We start from the raw sequence: 25,731 nt of genomic DNA on the forward strand, positions 1-25,731 counted from the left end.
GTTATACTATCACGTGACAAACAATGAAGTTCAATTATCATTCTGCGTCACTCGGACGGACTTAAGTTTCCTCCTCATGCTCGTGTTTTCTTGTTTCTACAGAGAATTAAAGGTCAAAGAACCATTTAAAAAGCGTCTTAGATTAAACAGTATGTTCATATTAAAATATACGAACCTGTATCGTGTGTTAAACAGGGCAGTCCAGTGTGCGCTCATATAGAATATGTAAATTTGAGTAATCTGCACCTTACCAGTGTTTTACTCTTATTTTTGCATTCGTCTACACCTAAATGTGACGACATGACTGTCTTTTTTAACTTAATAAAGTCAGTTGTTGTGAAGTAAAAGCACAGACCGTGTGGTAAAAAAGTACCTCAGAAAAGCTCCTGTCAGACTCCCTTTGCGCGCGCTCCGTGATTGACGTTTAACGGTTTTTGCACAAGGGAGAATCTTGTCTCGTGCGCCGGTTCAAAACATACTCTTCCATTCACAAAATATTATAATTAATCGTAATATACGAAATATATGCAAGTAAAATGTTTATACTATTTTTAAGCTTTGTTTTTTTCTAAACGGTTGTATTATTAATACATAAAAAAAAGTTAACGGCCATTTTTATTATAAAAACCGGGACTTAATATAACTGCAACCTAAATGTATGGTTGTGCTTTACATAGGCGATCGATCTATATCGGCTGAATCACTATCAGTCTGTGCATTTTATAAATCCCGCAGACTGTCTGAGTAATCCGGGCTCGCCCACGTGGGCTGATCTGCTGAGGGAGCGCTGAAGAGACTCGCGCGCAGCTCGCTCTCCGTTACTCAGCTGAAGCCATGGCAACAGAAGGGCAGAAAGTGGTGCTGATCACCGGCTGCTCGTCCGGTATCGGGATGGGCATCGCCGTGATGCTCGCGAGAGACGAGATGAAGCGCTACTACGGTAAGACACGAATCAATGATAATGAAATTAAATTAAATTAATGAAATAAAAATGAAATGAAATGAAATACACTTTATTGTTCAGAAAGAGTAAATTTGTGTTGGACTCAAGGTGTTTACATTGACAAAATCATTAAAAACAAACAACAGATTCAACAATACAAAAATAATAAAATAAAATAATAACGCTCATTCATCATTTAACGTTTTAATTGAGATAAAGTTGAGACTTCTTAAAAAAAAAATCACACACACACACAAAAATCACACATAATACAGATCAATACACAATTAATCAAAATTTATGGTGAAATACCACAGTTCAGTTATTGCTACTTCAGTTTGCCAAACAGTTTTAAAGGAACAACTAATAAATCTATCCCAAACTAGTCAAACAAGAACTGAATGGATAAATGTCATTGTTCAGGAGAATCACCTTGTTCAGTAGGGTCTTACGGGATTCCGTGACTGTGAGGAATGTCATTCAGGGATGATGAACATTCCTATAGGATTTTTTGTCAGATCTGCTATTATTAGGCATCAAACAAGTCAAATCTGCTTTATTTTATTGCGCTTTACACAACAGTGATTGTTTCAAAGTAGCTTCACATATTAAACATGAAAGCAACTGAATAAATAATGCAAACTTCATCAAATTAGTCAATGTAGAAAGACAATAGTGTCATTATTCAGCTCAGTGCAGTTAATTCAGTTCAATAACTGTGTAAAGATATTTCATTATGAAACCAGTTCAGCTCTACTGAAGACAGTAGCGTCAAATCAGTTCAATGTTGATTCAGTTCAGTTCATGAAAAAGTGCTGATGTTGCAAAAACAACAATTAAAAAGAGCTTCTAGCAGAGTTTGAATGAGCTGTCAGATTACTGTGGTTTTGCTATGATTAGCATGGTAAGAGTAATGAACTCATTGACTCATAATAGTCAGAGGTTTAGACTTCAGAGGATTGTTTCTGTGAGTCAGCAGCTCACTGGCTGTTTGGAAGCTGTTGGGTTTGTTTCTGATATTCATCTGATGCTAGTTTGAGTAATGATGACAGAAACTTACTGCAGCCAATAGAAATCTGATTGATTAAAGACTCAATCAGTCCCTCATATTATACACTACCTGGCCAAAAAAAACATTTATTTCCATCAAGAGTTGCATTCATTTTTGCACGCCCTCATTCTTGTGTGTGTGTTCAGTCATAGCTACGATGCGGGATCTGAAGCGGAAGGATAAGTTGGTTGAAGCGGCTGGAGACGCGTACGGGCGAACTCTGTCTCTGCTCACGCTGGACGTCTGCAGCGATGAATCTGTCAAACAGTGTGTCGACAGCATCAAAGATCGACATATAGACATACTCAGTGAGTACAAACACACACACACACACACGGATCTGTCTCCGCTGGCTTCTGTTCATCCGTGCTCAGGTTAAGATGATGAACCAGTTTCTCTTTTAAGGCTTCAGCTTCAGCCAGAGTTCATCTGTGTGTTTGCAGTCAATAACGCTGGCGTCGGTCTGGTGGGGCCCATTGAGGCTCTCAGTCTGGACGACATGAAGCAGGTGTTCGAGACCAACTTCTACGGTGCGGTGCGCATGATTAAAGAGGTCATGCCCGACATGAAGAGGAGACGCTCTGGACACATCGTCGTCATCAGCAGCGTACTGGGCCTGCATGGTAAGAACAGTAGAAGAGCATTTCATGAGGATCTGCTGAATGACACACGACATGGAGACATCAGTGTACAGAAACATGAAACAGATTTGTGTTGCTCTTCACAGGTGTGGCGTTTAATGACGTCTACTCTGCGTCAAAGTTCGCCACGGAGGGATTGTGTGAGGGTCTCGCCATCCAGCTGCTCAAGTTTAACGTCTCGTGAGTCTCAGCGTTTGCCACTGAATACACACTCTTGCATTTCCTCTTCCTGTCATGTGATTTTCAGTATTATTAGTCACATGACTTCTATAGGTTTCTGCTGGTCTTTCCCTGTGTGCCAGTGTACATACTATCCATCCTAAATAGCATGCGAGATTAGTGTCCCAAAGCATAGTATGTGGAAAAGAGTATGTAAAAAGTGTGAATCCATGCACACTGTAATGGCTACAGTGGTTTGGTTCAGAACTACAAACATGAATAAAAAGTGTTTAAAAAAACTACAAACATGGCAGATGTGTGCGACCGATGGTTAAGTAGAGAGGTTTAGGATAAAGGATTGACTAATAATCAACATTTAACCTGATAAAATAATATATTTATTTAATGTTATTAGTGTTATATTTCATCTGCAACAACAATGTGTACTTTTATAAAGAACATTTGGCCATTTACTTTTAAATGCATCATTAAGCAAAAAAATGAGGAAAGTCTCAGTATGAAAGACCCACGACTGGCAGATCAACGTGCTACTTTTTTCTCTCCGATAAAGTAGGAAATTAAATTAAATTAAATGTGGAGGATGTGAACTGTGACAAGATGATTGACAGGCCAGTTTACGTGACAGAAAGGCGTGTGTAGAGTTGTGTGAGGGCTCCCTCTGGTGGCATGGAGGAGCTGTTACAGGTACAAATCAATTAAAGGGTCAGTTCATCCAAAAATGAAAATTCTGTCATTAATTATTTAACCTTCATGTCGTTCCCAACCCGTAAAACATATTAATCTCCGACGCATGTTCATGCAATGCCTGCTCTTGCATTAACACAACACGCATGCTTTGTGCTGCTCTCATGAACATGAGTTGGAGATTAATATTTTGTAAATAAAGTGGTAAATTGCATTTTTTTTTTTTTTTTTTTTTTGCACAAACAAAGCAACAACTCACATCGCTTCATAAAACTGAAGTTAAACCACTGGAGTCATGTGGACTACTTTAATGATGTCTTTACAACCTTTCTGGGGCTTGAAAGTGGTAGTTGCATAGCTGTCAATGGAGGGACAGAGAGCTTTCAGATTTTTTTTTAACCCTTTAAAGTTCACATGATCAGGAACTAAGCGAAGTTCTAGAGCAGTGCTTTTCAACCGGGGGCTTCAAGAGAACTTAAAATGATTTACTATAAAACAAAACAAGCATTAAAATAAGCTGAAAACCACAACATTTGTATTTCTTCCCTTCTTCATTGAAGAACCAGGATTCTAATGCAAGCTACCATCATATTAATGTCAAGGAACCAGGATTCACAGTCTTGGAAAACCTGGATATATGAGGAAATTGCTAGAAAAGTGCCATTTCTAGACCTGGAGAAGTCATGGATAATCTTGAAAAGTGTAATAAATATTAAAAAAAAACCATATGTCATCACAAATGACATGAACATTATGTAAGTTCATTGGTCATAAAGAGTGTAAGCCCTGATAAGTTAATTATTGCTATTAATAATAGTTATTTTGCTATTAGAGCAAAAGCATCATAAATATCTTGCCTACATGGGCTTGATTCTAGAGGGTTCTCGATCTGTGCTGACGCCTCTCACTGCAGTCTGACGTACTTCCCCATCTCTGTCTGTCTGTCAGTGTGTCGATGATCGAGCCCGGGCCTGTAAACACCGAGTTTGAGATGAAGTTGATGGCAGACGTTTCTAAGAAAGAGTTCATCGGTGCTGATGCCGAGACGCTCTATCACTTCAGGAACTGCTACCTGCCCACTCAAGTGAACCTCTTTCAAGGCCTGGGACAAACACCTGAAGACATCGCCAAGGTCAGAACACATGTGAATTCATACCTGTTCACACCAAGAACCATAACTAGAAACAAAGCTTTAATAATCATTCCAACTCTTAAGAGAATAGCAAAGTCCAGACTATTACTGAAATGATACTGAGCAACGATATTGCTGGAATCACTTTCAGAACAATTTTATTCCAGAATGATTAAAACATTGGCAGCTCAAGCATTTATTTAGCGTGGAGGCCAAAAATAGTTATCTTTATAGTTATCATCTGTTGGTATAGATATGAATATAGTCACCATTATAGTTATCATCAATTGGTGTGGAGGCCAAAAGTAGTTCTCTTCACAGTTATCATCTGTTTGGATGTGAATTTAGTTATCATTATAGTTATCGTCCTCTGGTATGGATGTGAATATAGTTATCGTGACAGGTATTATTGTAGTTATCTTCCATTGGTTTGGATGCTTCGTATGAAGGGCCTATAATGTGAAATTGAATAAAATGACTAAATAATGACACATGAGCTCATCTTGAACAGGCTAAGAAGGACTGAAACTCACTCACTCTCTCTGTCTCTGAAGGTCACTAAAAAGGTGATTGAGTCGCCTCATCCTCCATTCCGTAACCTGACGAATCCTCTGTACACTCCGATCGTGGCGCTGAAGTATGCGGACGAGACGCGCAGCCTGTCTATTCACACCTTCTATCACATGCTGTACAACCTGGGAGGAGTCATGGATGTTAGTGTGAGACTCATGAAGTACCTGACCCCTGGATGGTTACGGAGACGAACCATCTCACCAGCCTAACACACACATCTCCTGAGAATACTTACAAAGATCAATCATCTCGTCTAACAGATGCACACAAACACTCTATGGACACACTGAAGCTCAAGTCGCCATTGGCTAGTAAATCCTTTTTACTTTTATGTGGAATGCAAGAACAATACATTCCACGTAAAAAGTATAATATAAAAAATACATTTCAAACATTATTAAATACAAATAAACATTCTGTAATAAAATAAAAACATTTATTGTACGGGGCTGTTGAATGCTCGAATCTGATTGGTTGACCAGCGTTCTAAGGTGTGCAATTATTTTCAGAGAAACACACGGCTAAAGTAGTTCCAGCAGGTCTTGACCTGCATTACAGTTCCATATCAATTCGCCAAATGATTTTCAAAAGGTCCTTATAGCCTATAACCGCAAAAGAACCAAAACCCACAACGACACCGACCAAGCAAATAAATATAGTAAACAATAGGATAAAAACGACAAATTATTGTCATGGTTTTTGCCACAAAATATGTTTCATTGTGTCCTGAAAGCTCTCGCGTGTTCTCTCTCTTTCAAACGTACACACGTACTGTATCGTACAGACACACACGCACGGAAACGTTTGGTCAGCGCTGCTCGGGTGTGTATTATTTTCTACATACATAATCAAACTACAAATAAACACAATAGAAAAAAGATTCAAATGAAATAAACAGTGCTTTTCAGGTTTGATACAGATTAGGTAGATTAGGTACAGAAACTGAATAAAGTCATCAAATGTAAAATAACACTGCATAGACTTCACTGTGTAAATTAAATATAGATGAATCCTTATTAAAGTTATAAAAATTGAGGCAAGAGCAGTGAGTAATTGTTTGCTGCGAGTCTTTTGTTGTTTGATACAAAAAATTCTTCAAAATAATTACATCAATAAACATATCAATAATGTATATGCACTCAAACATCCGCTCCAAATTATTAAAGAAAACAACTGACAAACAAACTTACTTAACACTTCCCATAGAAAGGATTCAAAGGACATATTGGTTGTCCACTCAAACACAAACACCATACCAATTCAAAGAAACAAAGTGAAGAAGTGAGATTTACTTATAGACCTGGACCAGGGGTGTATGGGTAATGCAGTGCTAAAAGATTAGATCCACAACAACTCAGTTTCAGTGTATCAGTATTAGTGTTTGACATACTTGAGTGTCTGCAGTGTGTTTGGATCCTTCAGTTTGTCAGCTTGACTCCTGAACCTTCCTCTGTCGCCATACAGCCAGACAACTTACAGAGAGATTTGTATTATGTTACCTTAGAATTACACATATACATTCAAAGATGTAAACATAGCACAGTGTTCATTCAGTAATTGCACAGCTAAACAGATGTGTTTTGAGTCTTTGAATGATTTGAATGTGACTGATGGAGCACATCTGATCTATTCAGGAAGCTGGTTCCATAATTGCTAAAAGCAGACTCTCCTTGCTTTGAGTAAACCCCTGGTATTTTTAATTGACTTGATCCTGATGATCCGAGTGTTCTGTTAGGCTTATATTCAGTGAGCATATCTGTAATGTATTGAGGTCATAGGCCATTGAGTGATTTATAAACAAGTAATAGTATTTTAAAACCAATTCTAAATGTAATGACTGCTCAGAATCTTGGCAGCAGCATTCTCCGTAAACGCATGAATAAATTTATCTATTTATGTCTTGACTGGAAACATCTAATTCTTGCAATATTTGATAATGAAAATATGCTGATTAGTTTGACATGAATGTGACATGACTACTGAATCATAGGCCTGTCTGGATTTATGTATTTTTTGACCCTATAGTGTCAAGGTATGCTTTCAACTTGAAAATTACATCTTTGTTCCCAAATGCCATGACTTCAGTTTTGTCTTTGTTTAACTGAATAAAGTTTTGGCACATCCAACTTTTAATTTCATCAATGCATTGGCACAGGGAATTAATGAGGCTTCAGTCCTTAGGCGATAGGGCTAAGTAGATCTGGGTGTCATCTGCATAGCTGTGGTAAGCAATTTGGTTCTTATTTGGGTCAGTGGGACCATATACAAATTGAACAGGAGTGGTGCAACAATTGAGCTTTCTGTGACTCCTGTCCTGAAAGTCAACTTAAGGCTTATGTTTGCCTATAATTACATAGAAACCCCTCTCTTCTAAGTATGACCTGAACCATTTGAGGACTATCCCAGAAAGCCCTACCCAGTTTTCCAGTCTGTGTGGAAACAACAGAATCAATTGTAGCAAATTAGCTCAAAAGAAATATGAATAATTAATCATAACTAGTTATAATTAATTATACATATTTGGATCAGTTAATAAAATTAACTTAATGTAATAAAATTATTATTACATTCAATTAACCTGTTTGGCCAATGAACACTCAGTGTTAATTGTTTATTAATTCTAAGAAATGTTCATTTCCAGGTTATGGGAAATAACATTCTTATTGTACAGTACTACTCAGAGCCTGTAGTCAGAATCTGCATGATTAGGGACTCCAGTATATGAGCATAAACACTGACAACTTTACGTGTGACATGAACAAGACTTTATTAACTAAACACTTAAACTACTCTAACATTCACACACATACATGCATACAGTTTACCAAGGGAAAGAGAGAGCTGAGGCAGAATACAGGAAAGCAAGTTACAGCATTGTTTGAAATTGAGCTGATCAACAGCCTTGAGCAAGTTTAGTTCTAACCCTTCTTTAAAAGGGGGTAAGGATACTTAATGTATCAAATAATAAGACCAAGTTTGAGACTTGCATGTCTCGCCAGTTTGAATGAACTGTCCTGATGCAATTTGTGGAGGCTCCCGTTGATCTTTGCTGATGTTGTCTTGATGAAAGAGAACCAGTTGGATTCAGAGGATCTTTGGTGAATGGAAAGTCTAGACCGGAGCCTGGCACAAGCTTGGAGTTTCTTAGAAGCTTCTAGCACAGCATCACCTTCACATCAGAGTTTTTCAGTAAAGGAAAAAGGGGGAGTGATCTTGTGATCAGTGATTTTAAAGTGTGAAGATGCCACACCCTCTGGAGGTGACTGAGCCAATAAGGAGTTGTTCCTTTAGAGGCACTTTTATGAGTTTTTGTTCTCTTGCAGGATATTAGCATATAACATTGGATTGGATGCATGAGAGAAGAACCTTCTAGATTCTTATAACACTATTGTGTCACAGAGTTAGTAACATGTAACATAAATTACCAAATAGGAAACAAAAGTTGGAGTCCATCAATACCAAACATGCTACCCATGTGATTTTAGTTAACCATAATATGCAACTCTGAAACATTAATACCAAAATAGTTTGAAAGAGAGAATTAATACATAGGCCAAAGCCTATAAAAGGAAAATCATGAGATGAGAATATTGGATACATGTTTATACGTTTCTCAAGTGGTCATATATAGAAAATATAGGAACAAAAGGGTTTATTTGTCCTTCTCAGAAAGAAATAAGTCACAAGTCTCTGCACATTCTTTCTAAACAAAAAAAGTTCTTATCAGTTTTCCGGTGTCCTGTAACAGGACACCTGGTTCTGCCTGTGTGTTGCAGTTTTGGTGGGTGGGTTCACAGAACTTGAATAATTAAACTTATTTTGATGGCGGATTATAATCATCAGTGACAACTGGAGATTCACCCGTAGTCAAAAGCAAAAGACGTCGGACTGCGGAGTGGCTACAGAAACTGAAATCTACAGGTAACGCTAATACACACTGAATACACAGTCATGCAATGCTGATGTTGTTAACCATTAACAATTTGAGAACAAAGTATAACAGTAATAATAATTTGCACGGTATGATGTAATATGAGAGAGCTCGAGAGCTGAAGACCCGCTGAAGGACCTTTCATGTGTGACTCTACAGTGCCTGATTAAAAAACATACACCCTGCATCCCAATGTGCATACTATCCAACCTATCCATCCTAAATAACATTGAATATTATTACTAATGTCACATACTATTTAGGATGGATAGTATGCACATTGAGACGCAGGCACACATTCAATTCACATGTTGTCTTAACTTTATAAAAATGAATAACTTTTAAATTATAAGTATACTGGTAAATAAAACTATAGACTGTGAGGTTATGTTCACTGAACCGCATTTAAAGGCACAATATGTAAGATTTTTGGATTAAAATATCCAAAAACCACTAGAACAATGTTATATTTTGTTGACTTGTATACTTACATTATCCCAAATGTTTCCATTGTATTTTTATCGAACAATATCAATTTACAAACTCAATTAGGGAACAATAATATGCATATGAAAATATGCACAAATAACATGTATTTGTCACAAGTGGTGGCTGTATTAAAACGCACGACGAAGGGGATCTATTCAGGAGACTTTTAATATAACAATCAAAACAATAAACAGGAGAATCAACGGAGGAGAAACATATCACTATCACACATGACGTTTAATAAAGCTTGACAAAGAACAGACAGAAGCTGAAGGCTTAAATGTGTGAGGAGCTGATGAGATAATGACACACACCTGAACTGAACTAACACAATCAATTAGAAACAATAGAAACAAAAAGAAAGGGAACGGAGGTAATTAACAGACTAGCGGATGAACAAAGAAACTCGAACATGAACAGGACGGAGAAACAGATCAAAAAAGCAAACTCAAAATGTGACAGTATCTAAATCTCCAGTTCTATATCTATCATTTTGTGTATATATGCTTGTGTTATGATCACGTTCATGTATAAAATAAACAATAGCATATTCAGTACAATAAAAAAGCATAATCTTCAGGCATTTAAGGGGGGTTACAAGGACAACAAACAAACAAACAAACATTTGGAAGCATGGACAAAATCTAAGAATGAAAGAGACTCATACACGACTTTATATAATTCTTTATATAATTCACCAAGCGATTGATTATCTTTGGATGATTATTTTATGGATGAAAAATAATTTTTACATTCATTTTTAAAACAAGTTAAAGAGGGTTTACTATTCCAGTTGCTTTTATGTATATGATATTTAGCCCAAGAAATAATAATGGTTAACACAGATGACATTTTTTTGAGAAACCATCTACATAAACCAAAACCTGAAATAAATTTAATAAAGGAATTTGAGTATCAATATTTATCCAGCTGTGAATATCCTGCAAGAACTGTGAATAAATCTTCAATGGTTTCAGGCTCTTCTGAGCAGAATCCACAAAAATCTCCAATAAAACACAACCTTTTATATAAAACTTCAACAACATTATTAATGATTCTACACTGAATGTTCTTCATTTTTGGCCATTAAATATAATTACAGTATTTGTTTCCTAAATGTTTCATTATAAGCAATTGCTGGTGTTTTGAAATTGTAAAATTATTTACATTTGAATAAGTTATTAGTTGTTTTAATGAAAGAGGGATTGCTCTACACACACTATTAAATTCTCTAAAATGATATTTTATCACACATTTCTCCATGAATTAGTTATATTGAATAAACTGACCAGCTTCATCTATCAAATCAACAACATATACAACTTCTTCTCATACCTCTCTTGTTTGAATAATGTCTTCATATTTACTGTAATGACTCCATTATTCCACAGGGTGGATCCATGCGGTGTGAAGTTATGTGTAAAAATCATTTTCCAGAAGTGCAATATCTGCTTGTAGAAATATGAAATCACATTCATATTTCAAAATCACATTTCAGCAGAAATTCTAATCCTCCAGCTCTCTTGAATGCATGCTTTGGTAAATGAAACCATATTGTGTTAAATATTATTTAATCCAATTCAGTTTTAATTCTCCAGTCATGGATTCAAATTTAGTGGCTTTCAGACCTCCATTTATATCATCTTTCATAATCTGTGATTCTTTAATATAAGGATTTTTGTTTTTCCATATAGAATTAAACATCACAGAATTTACCTTTTAAAGGCACAATCTGTATTTTTCACCGCTAGGGGTCGCTAACCTCTTCAAAACAATAACAAATGCGTAGATTGATGACGCAGTGAATGAGCGTGGAATCATAGAACTTGTCGTCATGCCGATGGATCTAGTAATGTTTATGGATGAGTGAATGCATTCATGTTTTTAACATGACTGTGGTATAAAGGGCGAGGCCGAGAATCGTGGGTGCGATTGCTAATGAGAGACAGACATCAGTGCCACACTCAAGTCTCAGGGGATATAAAGGAGGACATTCAATTCTACCGAACTACTCGCAAAGCTGAAATACTACTCATACAGGTAAGTTTATTTGACGAATTAGAATTGTGAGGTAACCAGCACTGTTTCACTTGGTATAATGTTACACTATCATACTAAACTGCATTTGAGTGTGTTTAAAGTTGTAATGTTATTCTATGTATTAGTTTGTTGGCTGTATAAGACTAATAAACATATTAAAACACATTTTAGTTCATATTTCATGGTGTCTCAAAATAGCACAGTTGAGTAGACTTAGATGTTCTTAAGATTATCTTAAGAAGTACTAAAGAAGAATTTTTAGTATATTAAGTACAAAATTAGTGCGTGAAAATAGAGCACTTTAAGTACATTACAGAAGTGTACTTTTTTCACCTGGGAACGCGAACAGACAAGTGTATTCTACGGCAAAGACTGATTCAGTCATGTACTTTAAATAATGTTTAAATGGTGTAATATTTATGAATTTTTCTTTACCCATTTCATTGTGTCTGCTGTGTTCTTGCCACACTGTCTTCTGATTGGCTGTGGTTTTTGATTGATTTTATCGCTTCTCATTGTCGCGAGAAGAATAAAGGAAAGGATCATAAGGACACAGAAATAGTGCTAGTGACATAGAAGTGGCACAACTTACCCAACATTAGGGGTAAAGTATGTTGTCACTGGGGAATTTGAATTTACAATAAATGAATAAAATATTAGTTTTTTGTACATTATCCCATGACAGTCTTACTCTACAGCACATTATTCAGAATGTCTACCATTCAGAATATTTCCATGCAGTGAAATATCCAAATTGTTCCAATGTTAAATTCTGAGACAACAAAATAAAGTTTGCAAAAAACAACAACAACAACAAAAAATTTTATTAGAAAAAGAAAATATTAAATGTTTTTCATTACAGTTTATCAAACTTTGTGTGTTTGCAGAGGAATATTATCACATAAAAAAGACCTGGATTGTTTTTGCCACAACTATCCTTTTTAGTAAAATTCTGCATTTCATACTTTATGTAGAGAAAAGTTGGCTCACCAAAAATAGAAAAATATTTATTTTATGTTCTCACCACAGGTGGTGCTTCGAGCCTAATGGCTCTTCATCAGACAATGAACACAAGAGCTGCATCCGAAATCACATACTTCCCTACTATAGAGTAGGTAAAAAACAGTGTGAGACAAAAGAAGTGTGTCTGAATTCACAGTACTCATAAAACAGTATCAAAACGTACCCGGATGACCTTCTACTTCTGGCGAGATTCTGAAGTTTGCATATGATGGACACTTTACTATCCCATGAGGCCACGGGAGAGGATATATGAATGGCAGTGAAGTAATGTAACTGGTGCTGGTAGGTCACATGATAATGACAACATGGCGAATGTAGTATGTCCAGATTACATTCATACTATATAGACCATATATAGAGCGGCTGTGAAGTAATTACTTATTCAAAATAATTACCTACTCAATAGAGTATGTGATTTCGGACGCAGCCATACACTGATAAGCCCTTATACACACAAACCTAGATCACATGATCCCACATGACAAAAAAAAGGGCAACAAACAAATCACATAACTAGAATAAAAGTGAAAACATCAATTAACTGAAAACAAACATATACATATCAAGAAATACCTGACTGCAAAAAAATATGTATCAATCAAAAAAATTCAATCAGGAAATGGCAAGAAAAAGAAAAAGAAAATACCAACAACATAACGAACATAATGCAATAAATCCACACATACTGATCAATAACATAATTAAAGAAAAGGCCGAATATCAAATTCTTCAGTGAGACCATTAGGTTATAATGTATTCAAAGTGTAAATCCGTTTTAAAATCTTTTTTTATATATATCACCCCCTCTTCCAGGTAGTTTAACAGCTTCAATGCCAACGTACTGCAAAGTTGAAATCTAATGTCTCAACTTAAAAAAGTGTTGTGCCACTGGACTTCTAGGGTCATGATGCCTAATAGCACTTCGATGTTCAGCAACACGAGTTTTAGGCTGTCTGCTTGTTTTGTCCACGAAAATCCACAAGGGCAATGTAAAATATAAATGACATTTGCTGTTTTACAGGAAATCGTTCCTCGAATCTTAAAACTTTTTCACCTGAAAGATCTGAGTGAATAACCCAGAGTACACCGACCCTTCACTGACGTCTAGTCCACACTCCTCAGGATCTTCTTTGTAGAAAATCAGATTACCTTTCTCCAGCTGTTTAAAGGCCAGTTTCCCAAGCTTCAGAAGAATCTGATCAAAAGACTTGGCTTTGGGCTTAGGTGCAGGATGATCATGGTATTTTGTTTTCATTTGTTGCTTCTGAGAAAGTAAGAAGTTTGTGTACATCTCTGTGAGAGTTGTTGGTCTCTCGAGCCAGCAGAGGCTAAAGAACAGTGAGAGAGATCCAGCAGAAGACGGGGATGTGGCACATGATGTACAGGCTCCTGGATTTCCTGATGTGACGGATGATGGTTTTTCAGTTTCAAATTTACTGTCCTCTGTAGTTGAGTCTTTGAGAAAGAGGAAAAGCGAATAATAGGTCAAAGAGTAAGAGATCTCACAGATTTAGAATAATGAACTGTGTTTTGACTGAAATGCCGTTACATCTCAGATGTGCATTATTTTCTATATACATTTGTAAACAAATGTAAAAGTCAGTTATTTAAATTCCTATTTAAACCTCAACATATTACAGTACCTTTGATCCTTGTTGGTGTATTGTGTACTGCAGGGTTCAGCTGTAGTTGATGTTTACTGGGCCCCTGATAGTGTTTCTAGTGAGTACAGGAGCATTTACACTTGCACCTGTGTCAGCTGTTACATCAACACTGTCTCCAGTGTCAGTGTTACTGCTCATCTGCACTGAAATAGAGACAAAGGCATGTATATAAGCTTCTTAAAGAGATTTCATGACATTAGAGCTTTAAAATTAATGATAATTCTCTTTATTACCATCCTTGTGTTTGTTCTCTAACTGTTCAGGAATATTGTTCTGGTTCATTTTCCTCAGTGCTCAGTGTCTCACTAGACTCTGAGATGCTCCAATCAGATTTTTTACAGCCGATACTGATCTATTTAAATGACTTAAGAACATACTGACAACATCGAATGTTCAAGAAAGCGTAAGAAAACTGATCAGAGGCTTCAATAGTGTATGGTATTCTCTTGAGTGGGCTTTTTCTAAATGCAGTATGATTTACACTTACATGATTGTGACTCACACTCAATAACTATGTTTAGCGCTGTGGTTGTTCATATCATGTACTTGTCTAATTTTCATTTTTGTAACTATATTGTTACACAAAAACGGTTACGTATGTAACCCTCAGTCCCTGAAGGAGGGAACAGAGACGTCTCGTGAGAGCAGACGAATTGAGATCTCGCTAGAGTTACCAATCTGTTTGCGTGCTGAAGTGATGTTGTTAAGTATCTCTTGGGGTAAGTCACCTAGAACCTCTCCGTCCCATTCAGGGGCCAGACATGGAGTTTCCAGAGGTCTGGGCGTGGGTGCCACAGGGTGCCCCGTCTCTGAGAAAGCATATCCTCCGGCCAAGGAGGGGATGTCGCAAGGAGCATTAGTTCTGGGAACCAGGTCCGGTTGGGCTAATAGGGTGCAACTAGCAAGACCTGCTCCTCGTCCTCCCTGACCTTGCACAGTGTCTGTGCGAGAAGGCTCACTGAGGGAAACGCATATTTGTGTAGACCCCGGGGCCAGCTGTGTGCCAGTGCATCAGTGCCGAGTGTTCCACTGGTCAGGGAATAAAACAAATGGTCTAAAAAGTCTACCTGTGAAGCTCCAAAATGATGCCAAATCAGCCGGACAGCCTGGGGATGGAGTCTCCGTTTTCCTGGGAACACAGCTCATGATAGCTAGTCGGCCACATGGTTGAGTGTGCCAGGAATGTGAATTGCACGAAGTGATCTCAGATGCTTCTGACTCCAGAAGAGGAGATGGAGGGTGAGTTGCAACATGCGACGGGAGTATAGACCACCCTGATGGTTGATGTACACAATGGCCACAGTGTTGTCTATCCGGACCAGCACGTCTTTGCCCTGTAGGTGCTTTTTTAGGAGGCTCACTGCAAGACGTACTGCCAGAAACTGTTCCAGGGGTACTCCTGCCCACAGAAACAAGGAGTCCGACCATGGGCTGAAAGTTTGGTGACAGGCCGGTGTGACTTTCACCCGGTGAGTGCCGCATTGCCATGCCTATCTCGGGACCCCAATGTCTTCACGAAAGTCACAGAGGCGGCCCTTGCTCCCATGAGAGAGCGTGGGGTTCACATCCTCAACTATCTCAATGCTGAAGTGCTGAAGCAGTCTCATATGAAGCAGTGTTACTGCTGCTGTGGCTGCCATATGCCCCAAGAGCCTTTGAAAAAGTTTCAGTGGGATCGCCATCCTGACTTTGAACATGTTCAAGCAGTTCAGCACCGACCGGGCATGTACCTATGTGAGACGTGCTGTCCGTTCGACTGAGTCCAACTCCATACCGAGAAAAGAGATCCTCTGCACTGGCAAGAGTTTGCTCTTTTCCCAGTTGACCCAAAGACCCAACTAGCTGAGGTGACTGAGCACCAGGTCCCTGTGTTCGAATAACTGATCCCAGGACTGTGCTAGTATGAGCCAGTCATCAAGATTTAGCTTTCACAGCATCTCTGTGCTTGCGTATAATCATGCTGTCCTAACTGGTTAAACTTTCATGATTGATTTCTGAATATTGTTCCTCATGAATTAGGTTCTGCTGATGCAGCTTATCTGCAATGATCTGGACATTTTTAACCCCCTCAATGAGATCTGGGAAGTGTTTATCAAATAAATTTACTTTACCTGCCTCACTATTTAGACGTTGCTCGGATCTCTTAGGATTTATCAGATCAAGTTCATCTTTTTCAATTATTGCAGTCCAGACAGTCTTCTGATCTTCTTCTCTGATAAGAGTCATTTCAAAATCATTCTCCAGACGTGTCTTGACCTTGAAGAAGTTTGGGTCAGTTTCTCTTCTGAGTGTGATCCCTTCTTTGGGATGGATAGTCAAGGCACCAGGAACGTCAAGAATGTGTGGCGTTTTCATCCGAAATGGTCTGTCAGGTCTGGGATGCTTGATTGGGTAACTTGACTTTTCATTCTTCTCAACTTTTTCTTTCGCACAGTCATCAACTGGAAAAAAGTAGACATGTAGAATGAGAGGAACTTTAGAACACATGTAGAGAAGAAGATCGCAGTGTTCGTCCACTTGCATTATCCAACTTATAATTAATGTTTTAAGAGAGAAGGATGGTTGGACAATCTTGGCATGGAATCGGGTCAACTGCACAGGTTCTGTGGTTATTCCCTCGTCTTTTATGCTGAGGACTTTCACAGCATCTTTGAGAGAGGGGTCAGACTCTCCTAAACAGGCGTAATGGGGCAGATGAACTTCCTCCAGTTTCCCTGAGATCACCGTCACGTCAATCACTGGACCGATCCGGTTGCACTGCAGCCTCTCCAGCTCTGCGTTGAGGAAGTGTCCGTCTACGGTGCAGTACTGAAGAGTGACTTCATAGTCACAGACCCATCGCATTCTGGTCCTGACACACTCGTAACGGCCTGGGTCAGTGCTGACCCTGAACTTTGACCCTCCTTCATTTGTACAGGCCAACGGCTCAATCTGAACCCACTGATCAGAATCAGCTATATGGACACAAGACTGACAGTTCAGCAGTGGGTGAATATTGAGGCCAGAAGGTTTGGAGTCAGAGAACCTGTGAAGAACCAGAAGAAGGCAGAAAGAAAGAGTAAGATGGTTTTAAACAAGGTAAAAAAATTAATTGTTGAATGAACTAATAAATAAAACTCAATGCTTGGCTGGTGACTTTAACTACATTAGTTAGCACAAACTAACAATAAAAATACTAGGTGCAATATGTAAGATTTCTGTCCACTAGAGGTCTATTCAAAACAAAGGCGTAGCTTGATGATGGCAAGTTTGAGCGCGGAATCTTGGGACATGTGGTCTTCACATCACTGACGGTGGAAACAACCGGATAGGACTCAGGAAGAAATCATGTTCATGGATGCGATTATTAACGTTACTGTAGTCTGACGATTGCGCAACACACGCCGCGAGCAGCGGGACTTTTATTATGCCACAGTCGCCGGCGCTGCTTCCGCTTTTCCGGTCATGAGTATGAGGTAACACAGCTCTGTTTATCATATTAGATACATTTGAGTGTGTTGAAAATGATGTTATAACGTTACTCTGTGCGTTCGCTCGGCGGCTGCTGTGAGACACTGTTACACACTGCAGTAAGATAGATCGCTTTTACAATATCATATTAAATGCTGGATGGCTTGTGTTGATGCATGCAATTAATTTTAAAACATACTGTATGATGGAGAAAATTCTTTATTACTGTTACTAAATAAAGCTGCATCTGATTATGCTATGTTAGCTACTTGACAAAATAGTGTTTTTCTCTGAAGCATGGTAAAGCATGGTACTCGCAAAAATCAAGAAAATTAGATTTAAACAATAAGACTAAACGTGTTGAGCTATATAACAATATTTAGTTTTCTGTCTATAAACATAACTAAACAGTTGTTTCCTTGTCTATTAAAACATGTAAATATTAAAGCGTCTTTGGTGTTTCCATGGTTTCTACAAAATAAAACCGGAAACCGAGGGTAACGCGGGTATGACACAATTGACAGGCGACTCCTCACACGTCCCGGAGCCTTGGTTAAAATTGCAATTTTCTCCTGATTTACAAATAGTTGGAAACATTTGGGATATTGTAAGTACTCAAGTGAACAAAATATATAACACTGGCCTAGTGGTTTTTGGATATTTTACTTCAAAATTCTTACATATTGCACCTTTAATCTCAGTTAATGTTAATTTCAATGTTTATTAATACATTATTGAAATCAAAAGTTGTATCTGTCAATATTATGTAATGAACCTAAACTAACATTAACTAACAATGAACAGTTAAATTTTTATATTCCATGTGATAAAAATCACATTAAAACCATAATAAAATCAGGTTAGTATAAAGCTAATGTATAATGCTGCGACTGACGCCTGTTATGTCTGTCAATAATAACATATATTTATAAACAATCATGCATTTTCTAAATAAAAACTATATAGTTTACAAATAGTACAATAGTTTAAATACAAATATAGTTTAATGAGGGTTTAATTCGCACATCATTGGCAAGTTATTTTTTTATGTAGGCTCTATGTTTAACTAGCCTGCATGAAATCTATGTGTAAATGAACTCTAAGTATGTTATGTATAGCCTTTTATAAGTAGCTAATTGCCACACCTGCTTAGCATTTATAACATAAACATCCTTTATTGATATGAAAATACCCCAAATCAAAAGAAAAAACACACACAAATCATATACTATCGTAATCGTTTGTTTATTAGCTTCTTGTTTCACGTGTAGAAATGTTTCCTCGGGTTTGTTTTTCATGTAGCTCAGAATGAGGAAGTGTGTATAACAGCGTCATGCAGGAATATGGTCACGTAATATGATTGACAGCTCACTGACGAATGAGCGCTCACTGTCATAACTCATGCAAACCCGGAACAGGAGGGACAGAGCTTGCTCTGAATGCTCTTTCAGCTCTTCAGGTTGAATAATTCAGTGGGAAATGAATAGAAATTATATTCTGAATGACAAAATATTTTACAAACATGTGAGAATAAATCAATATTTCTCCAAATGGGCACACTTTTGGACTAAAAGCCCTAACGGACGCTGTTCAGTGAAGCTGTGTGAACACAAATAAACCACATCAGACGTGACTGAATATGAGTGCATATTTGCATTCTGTTCAAAATATCATAAGTTACCAATTGATTATTTTGCACTCCAGACATAAACTTCTGACTTAAAGAAATTACTGTCACGGATCCGTGTATCATGGATCATAAACACTGGTAAAATATTGAAGCTGGAGTCTTAAATCTTTTTAATGATACACAGTTTGTCCAGATCAAGTAAGAATTTGATGTTTTAATGTGCAGTGAAGTGCAGTGAAGATATATTTATTGGTATTGTATCAAAATATGTTGAAAAATATCATCATATCAAGTATCAGCAATAATCCAATATCATGCATCCCTAGTGTTTAGTGATGAATGAAGATCAGAGGATTGAACTATTACTCACAGTTTGTAAAAATCCTTCACTAAGACACAGTATATTTCACTCACCCGGTTGTGTGTGTATCACTGTTGATTCTCACAGGAGGTTGTTTAATGTCACACAGACACACTGAGGAGTTACAGTCATAAACACCAAATCCAGCATAGAGGGATTCAGTGAATGTGGTGTTGAATGTGTGTAAGTGTGTGAGTGTGTGTGTGTCAGAGACGCTGTAGAAGGACAGAGTGCCGGCCGACACGTCCACATACACTCCTACTCTCTTAGAGGACGAACAGATCGCAGGTATCTTAGTGAAGTTCTTATTGTGACAGACAGAGAATCCGTTATCAGTGCAGTTCAGACTCCAGGATTTGGCATTGAATCCAAACACACAGTCTTCACTCCATCCTTTCCTGCTGATTCCTTTATATGTCACTGATATTTCAGCATGTCCACTCCATTCAGCCTCCCAGTAACAGAGTCCAGGCAGACTCTCTCCAGACAGAACCTGACACCACTTCTCAAATCTCTCTGGATGATCAGGATACGACTGATTCTTTAACACACACATCACCTTCCTGTTCTCATCAGACAGAATGAGATAAGAGTTTGCTGTGTTTGGATCCAGTGTGAGATCACAGGCATCTGAACACAAGAAGAGAGAAACATTTCACTAAATGAGACAAATCAACATCAAAACACTGAATGATTGTGTGTGGAGACCTACATTTGTGTAGTCCTGCTGTACTTCTGAACTCTCCACAATGATCCACACTATAAAACACAAACATGTCATTAATTTTCTAAAGGTCAGACAAAAAAGAAAAAGAAACACACACTATCTGTTCTGTAACACAAACTTAGTTCACCAAAAAATGACTGATCGTTTAGCCTGATGTTGTTCCAAACCTGTATGACTTACTTTCTTCTCGGGAACATAAAAGACATTTTTCAAAATATCTCCTTTATCTCTATTAATGTTACTGGATTTTAAGTGCTGCATTTGACACTATCAACTACAACATTCTTATATTATATATATCTAAACTACGACATATGCTCTCAATGACAAATGCAGAACAGTTAGTTCATGCGTTCATGACCTCAAGGCTAGATTACTGTAACGCTCTACTGGGTGGTTGTTCTGCTCGCCTGATAAACAAACTACAGCTCGTACAAAATGCAGCAGCTAGAGTTCTTACTAGAACCAGGAAGTATGACCATATTAGCCCAGTTCTGTCAACACTGCATTGGCTCCCTGTTAAACATTGTATAGATTTTAAAATCTTGTTTAGCTCCCCAGTACTTGAGCGAGCTCTTAACGCATTATAGTCAGGGGTGCTCATAAATTTTTTGGTCTGGTTCTCGAGGGAGCACCTGGAAATGCTGCTTGGTACTCACACTTAATGTGGCACACATATGCTACAAGCTGCCTAAATGTAAACTAACACTATTTGTTCACTGTAGAAATTAAATATAGGTTCATATTTGTTAAAGCTGTATTTTTTTTTATTTTTATATTAACATTAATGGCATGGATGACAGCAGGAATATTAGGCTGCTGTTACTTTAAGACTGAATGCACGGACCGAATATACTGACACACATCTGGTTTCTTTCTCAAGTGTTCACTGATGAGATAACCGAGAGAATACTTGCCGAGACGGATATTTTTATATGATTTTGTGTTTATGTTAGGGGTGGGGGGAAAAAATAGATTCACATATGAATCGTGATTCTATCTTCCGCTGATTTAAATCGATTCACAAATTTTGAAAATTTCTTTTTTTTAAATATTTATTAATGATATGATGTTGTCGGGTCGAAGGGTTAGACCTTTTAGATAGATTAGAGGAGCGCACAGGCTTGCAACGGAGGAAGCATTATGAAGCTTGACAACAACAGTTATCAGTAACTTAATAAATAAAAAATAGCCTTAAATAATGGTTAGTTACAAGACTTTCTTACGATCTAGCCATGTAGCTACATGTTCTTTTTACACACAAAAAGCGTGTTCAAATACCCACCTATAAAAGCGAATGAACATATCCTGTATCTGAAGCTAAAGTACCAAATATTGTATATATATATTTCTAACCCCAACAATCATCCACTGATCGGATCCAGCTGATAATCACTTCCTTTGATTTTAAATATCTGTCAACTTGATGCTCACATAAACTGACAACATTTTAATGAGGCAAAAGATGTGCGCGCTCACGCTTAATATCAACCGATGGCACAGGATTTCTTATACATGGGGGTGGGGCAAGAATCGAATTTGAATCGATATGAATCGAATAGTGAGATTCCAAAAGATTCCCACCCCTAGTGTATGTATCCGTTCAAGCGCAAGTAAACGCAAAAGAGGAATCAATTAGGTGTTCAAGCACTGTCTGAAATGCGCCTCTCTCTCTGCGTGCGCGGCTATGTGCACAGATAACAGCGCGTGAGTCCCGATTTCCGCCTGTTCTTCTGCATTCAAAACTGTTAAATGTGTAAATTGGCAAGACAAAACATGGTCAAATGATAAACTTTCACTCTATGATGGTTAAACTTAGTGAATCTTGATAGATATCCAATTTGCAAAAAATGTGAATGTAAAGTGGCTGTAAAAGAAGGAAACACATTGAACATGTTCACCTATTTTCGAGAACACCATCCCTCAGAGCAGACTGAAGGTATGTCCCATTTATATCTGAAGGCCATATGATTTCTGTGATGCAGAAGGAATCGCGGAATCCAGTCATGAAAATGGAATTTACAAAATAATGCAGGTGCCACATAAAATGCGGCTGAAATGGTTGGATGAATAATGATAAGTAAATAATATTGCGACATGGTCTCTGAAAGCGCAAAAGACTGCTATATAAATATATAATCTGCTTGTTCTGCATGTCTCAGTGTGAATCAGTGGTGCCGTTTCATCTACTACATACTCAAGAATGCAAGATGCTCATGTTTTCAGATTGTTTGGAGGACAACATTGGGCAGGATGTGGAATAATAATAAAAAAATAATAATAATGGATTGAAATTAAATTTTATTTTTAGGTTTTTTCATCTAACTAATCAAAAAAGTAATTGACAAATTAATCAATTATCAAAATAATTGTTTGTTGTGGCCCTATTACAAATCTCATCTCTCTGTGTGAATTCGGTGTTTTTGACTCCCATAGTCAGCCACTACAGGTTCACACTCACCTGGGGTCAGAGGTCACTGATTTAACACTGAATTTAGGAGGATCGGACATGAATCTGTCACTCTTCAGAGACACACAGCTGTGTTTTGTAGGTGTAGATTTTCTCTTCCTCCTCTCCATAATGAGAAACTGACTTCAGACCTGCATATGGAAACACAGAGAACAGCAGTTTGTGGAGGATCATTTTCTTCTGAAGTCCATAAAGTACTGGTTTACTGACTGTGGAAGAACTGGTCTGACTGCACAAAGCCCAGGGGCCAGATTTACTAACAGCTCGTGCCAGCGCAAACCGTCTTCTGGCGCTAAAAAACTACTCGGGATTTGAGTTGTTTTTGTGGCTGATCTTATTGAATATGCATTTGTAGGAGATTCCCTTTCAGACGGAAAATTTATGGGAGGAGAGTATTTAAATGAATCACACAACGAGATTTACTAATGTTTGCGCTCATCAATTTACTGGTATTTGCGCCATTATTTAACGCCCAAAAAAAACATGCCTTACCCCATTGTGCGACATGGCTGCAATTGCTGCTGCTAGGAGGAGACACCGCAGAGAACAGAGAGCGTGTGGTAGAAGGGAGAAAATGTTTTCCAATCGTATTAATTTCTTTGGAATGAACATATCGTTTGCCAAGACATGTTGGCCTGTATATGTGTACGTGTTTGTCAGATTACATGTAACAAGTTGAGCCTGTGTCACCCACACCTGATGAGAGCATCAGCTCTGCTTATTTGCGACACAACTCTCACTGTTCTTGGTAGATTGCGTTGGTCATTATGTAAATGATTTGACTGCGTCTGTCTTCTTTAATTTGAGCGTCAGCAGTAGATCACATGCAAAACTTGCCACTCCCATTTGTGGAATTGTGCTCTCATGCTAATTTGTAAATCTGGCCCCAGATCTGAACCTCTGAGATGAACTGGATCAGTGATTCAGACTCCATTACTCACCGTCAGTGTCTGACCTCACTGATGATCTTGTGTCTCATTGAACTTCAACAGCAGGAGAAAAAGCCTGAATCTCTCCCTGTTCAGAGGATTCATGTGTTTTCTGCTGCTGTACAGTGACTCACTGACAGATTCTCTGTGCCAGCGCTCATATCTTATTGATAATCACGTTTACTGAATAACTCTCTGAACGCTTCGACATGGAGCCTGTTACACTTTTCTAATGCTTGATAGTTGTTCTTCCTCCAAAATAATGAGTTCCAGTGTATTGCAGTTAAACAACCAGATACAAAAACAACAACTATGAATCCCATCAAAATTTCACTGTCATAATAAGATTCCAACAGATTTATTATCTTTTGTAGTCAAGTCATCTTCATTTATATAGCACTAAGAACACATTAAAAGTCTGTTTTCAGTTAAAAAGGCGTCATTTAAGCGGCCCCTAAGTTAATTAACAATTATTACAACGGAAGTGATTCAATCAAAAACTTACTTTAGCTCGATAATAACTTTTCTAGAGCTGCTGTAAAGCCAAAACAATCTCTGTCCATTAATTTTCTTGTTATCACTGTGAAGCTGCTTTGAAATAATCTGTATTGTGAAAAGCGCTATATAAATGAAGATGACTTGATTAGGCAAACCACTCAGCAGCGAGACAGGAAAGTGTGTGGTGTGTGGTCTCTGTCTCTGACATCCTGCACCTCTTTCCATCTCTCTTAAATACTTCAGATGAAGATGAAGAGGAATTTCATCTTCCAGACAGATAATGACTCTAAGGACAAATTTGCAAGACGAGGCTTCAGAAGAAGAAGATCATCAATGTTTTGGATTGACCCAGTCAGAGCTCAGATCTGAAGCCAATCAAAAAAACTTGTGCAATGACTTGAAAAAGGCTTTTAAGGTCCAATGAAACCAGTTTTACACAAACCAGCCATCAAAAATACATCAGTATGTCATAATCGATCTTCTCACTAAAGCTGAAAGTCTGTGAATCGACGCCTGGAAGTATTTAGTATTAACTGTAAATTTTTTCATTTCCACCTTTGTATATTTCAGATTGTAAAGAGTAGAAGCAGAATCCCTAGAGCTCGCTATCGTTTTAATCCTGAAGATGAACTTGTGCACTTTTACTTGTGTCACAACTCCATAACATAAACTGTTAATATTTGAAGATCGAGTTTAATATGATAGCAATGCAAATGCAAAAATATTGTACAAATTATGTGACATTATAACAGAAGCAGATAAATGAACTTACGGTAATGTGATATTTATGTCTGTTTCAAAACTTCTGAAGGCGAATTTTCATTTCCTTTACTTACACATCATTACTTTCGGTTTCTGCACAAATGTGTTTCCTCAGAATGCACACGCACACAGGCCTCAGCTATCAACCAATAAACCGCACCCATCACTCTGCTTCTTTTAGTTTTCTCTGCATGAAAAGAGGTGTATCCGGACTAGCAAACTCCTGTATACACCACTGATTTCTGGAAGTATCCACAAGTCCTCCCGACCGTATATATCAAGTTCCACCCGTCCGTATACTTGTAATGATAAATGCTACAGCCATTTGTTGCCATTGCAATTAATCCCCTCAAGGATTTTGTCAGGGGACATTTTCACACCTAAACCAGACAGATATTGAGCCACTGAGAACACAGACATTCCTCAAAATTCATTTCATTGGTCAACTTGAAATTTATCCCACCCAAAACCCTTACAGCAAAGTGTAAAATATATCCCTCCAAAACCATTAAGATGAATGATTTGATTGGATTTCTTTAAAATATTTCTGTCT

At 37.7% G+C, this 25,731-nt stretch overlaps 2 protein-coding genes and 1 long non-coding RNA gene across 4 annotated transcripts in view; 2 read left to right on the top strand and 1 right to left on the bottom strand.

Annotated features, from left to right (window-relative positions):
- The first annotated feature begins 814 nt into the window (after positions 1-814).
- LOC127518208 (retinol dehydrogenase 8-like) lies at positions 815-7,101 on the top strand. The gene is made up of 6 exons (XM_051904619.1): positions 815-940; positions 2,141-2,302; positions 2,438-2,617; positions 2,722-2,815; positions 4,448-4,631; positions 5,186-7,101. The coding sequence occupies exons 1-6, from the start codon at positions 835-837 to the stop codon at positions 5,411-5,413; spliced, it is 954 nt and encodes a 317-aa protein (XP_051760579.1). The 5' UTR covers positions 815-834; the 3' UTR covers positions 5,414-7,101.
- A 5,356-nt stretch (positions 7,102-12,457) lies between these two features.
- LOC127518397 (uncharacterized) overlaps positions 12,458-25,731 on the top strand; it is a 40,599-nt gene continuing 27,325 nt past the window's right edge. The window contains exon 1 of the long non-coding RNA XR_007931549.1: positions 12,458-12,973. This is a non-coding gene — a long non-coding RNA (uncharacterized LOC127518397). The remainder of the gene's footprint in view (positions 12,974-25,731) is intronic.
- Positions 14,347-25,368, bottom strand: LOC127518081 (NACHT, LRR and PYD domains-containing protein 1 homolog). Of its 2 annotated transcripts, none has more exons than XM_051904427.1 (5): positions 25,253-25,368; positions 22,981-23,120; positions 20,505-20,551; positions 19,846-20,422; positions 14,347-17,376 (listed from the first exon to the last, which is right to left on the bottom strand). In XM_051904427.1, the coding sequence occupies exons 2-5, from the start codon at positions 23,097-23,099 to the stop codon at positions 16,317-16,319; spliced, it is 1,803 nt and encodes a 600-aa protein (XP_051760387.1). In that variant the 5' UTR covers positions 23,100-23,120; positions 25,253-25,368; the 3' UTR covers positions 14,347-16,316. The 2 variants fall into 2 exon arrangements, with proteins under 2 accessions (XP_051760387.1, XP_051760379.1); XM_051904419.1 differs by having other exon boundaries at positions 25,189-25,346.

The sequence above is a fragment of the Ctenopharyngodon idella genome, chromosome 1 (genome assembly GCF_019924925.1).
Source record: "Ctenopharyngodon idella isolate HZGC_01 chromosome 1, HZGC01, whole genome shotgun sequence".
In the NCBI taxonomy this organism is placed as follows: domain Eukaryota; kingdom Metazoa; phylum Chordata; class Actinopteri; order Cypriniformes; family Xenocyprididae; genus Ctenopharyngodon; species Ctenopharyngodon idella.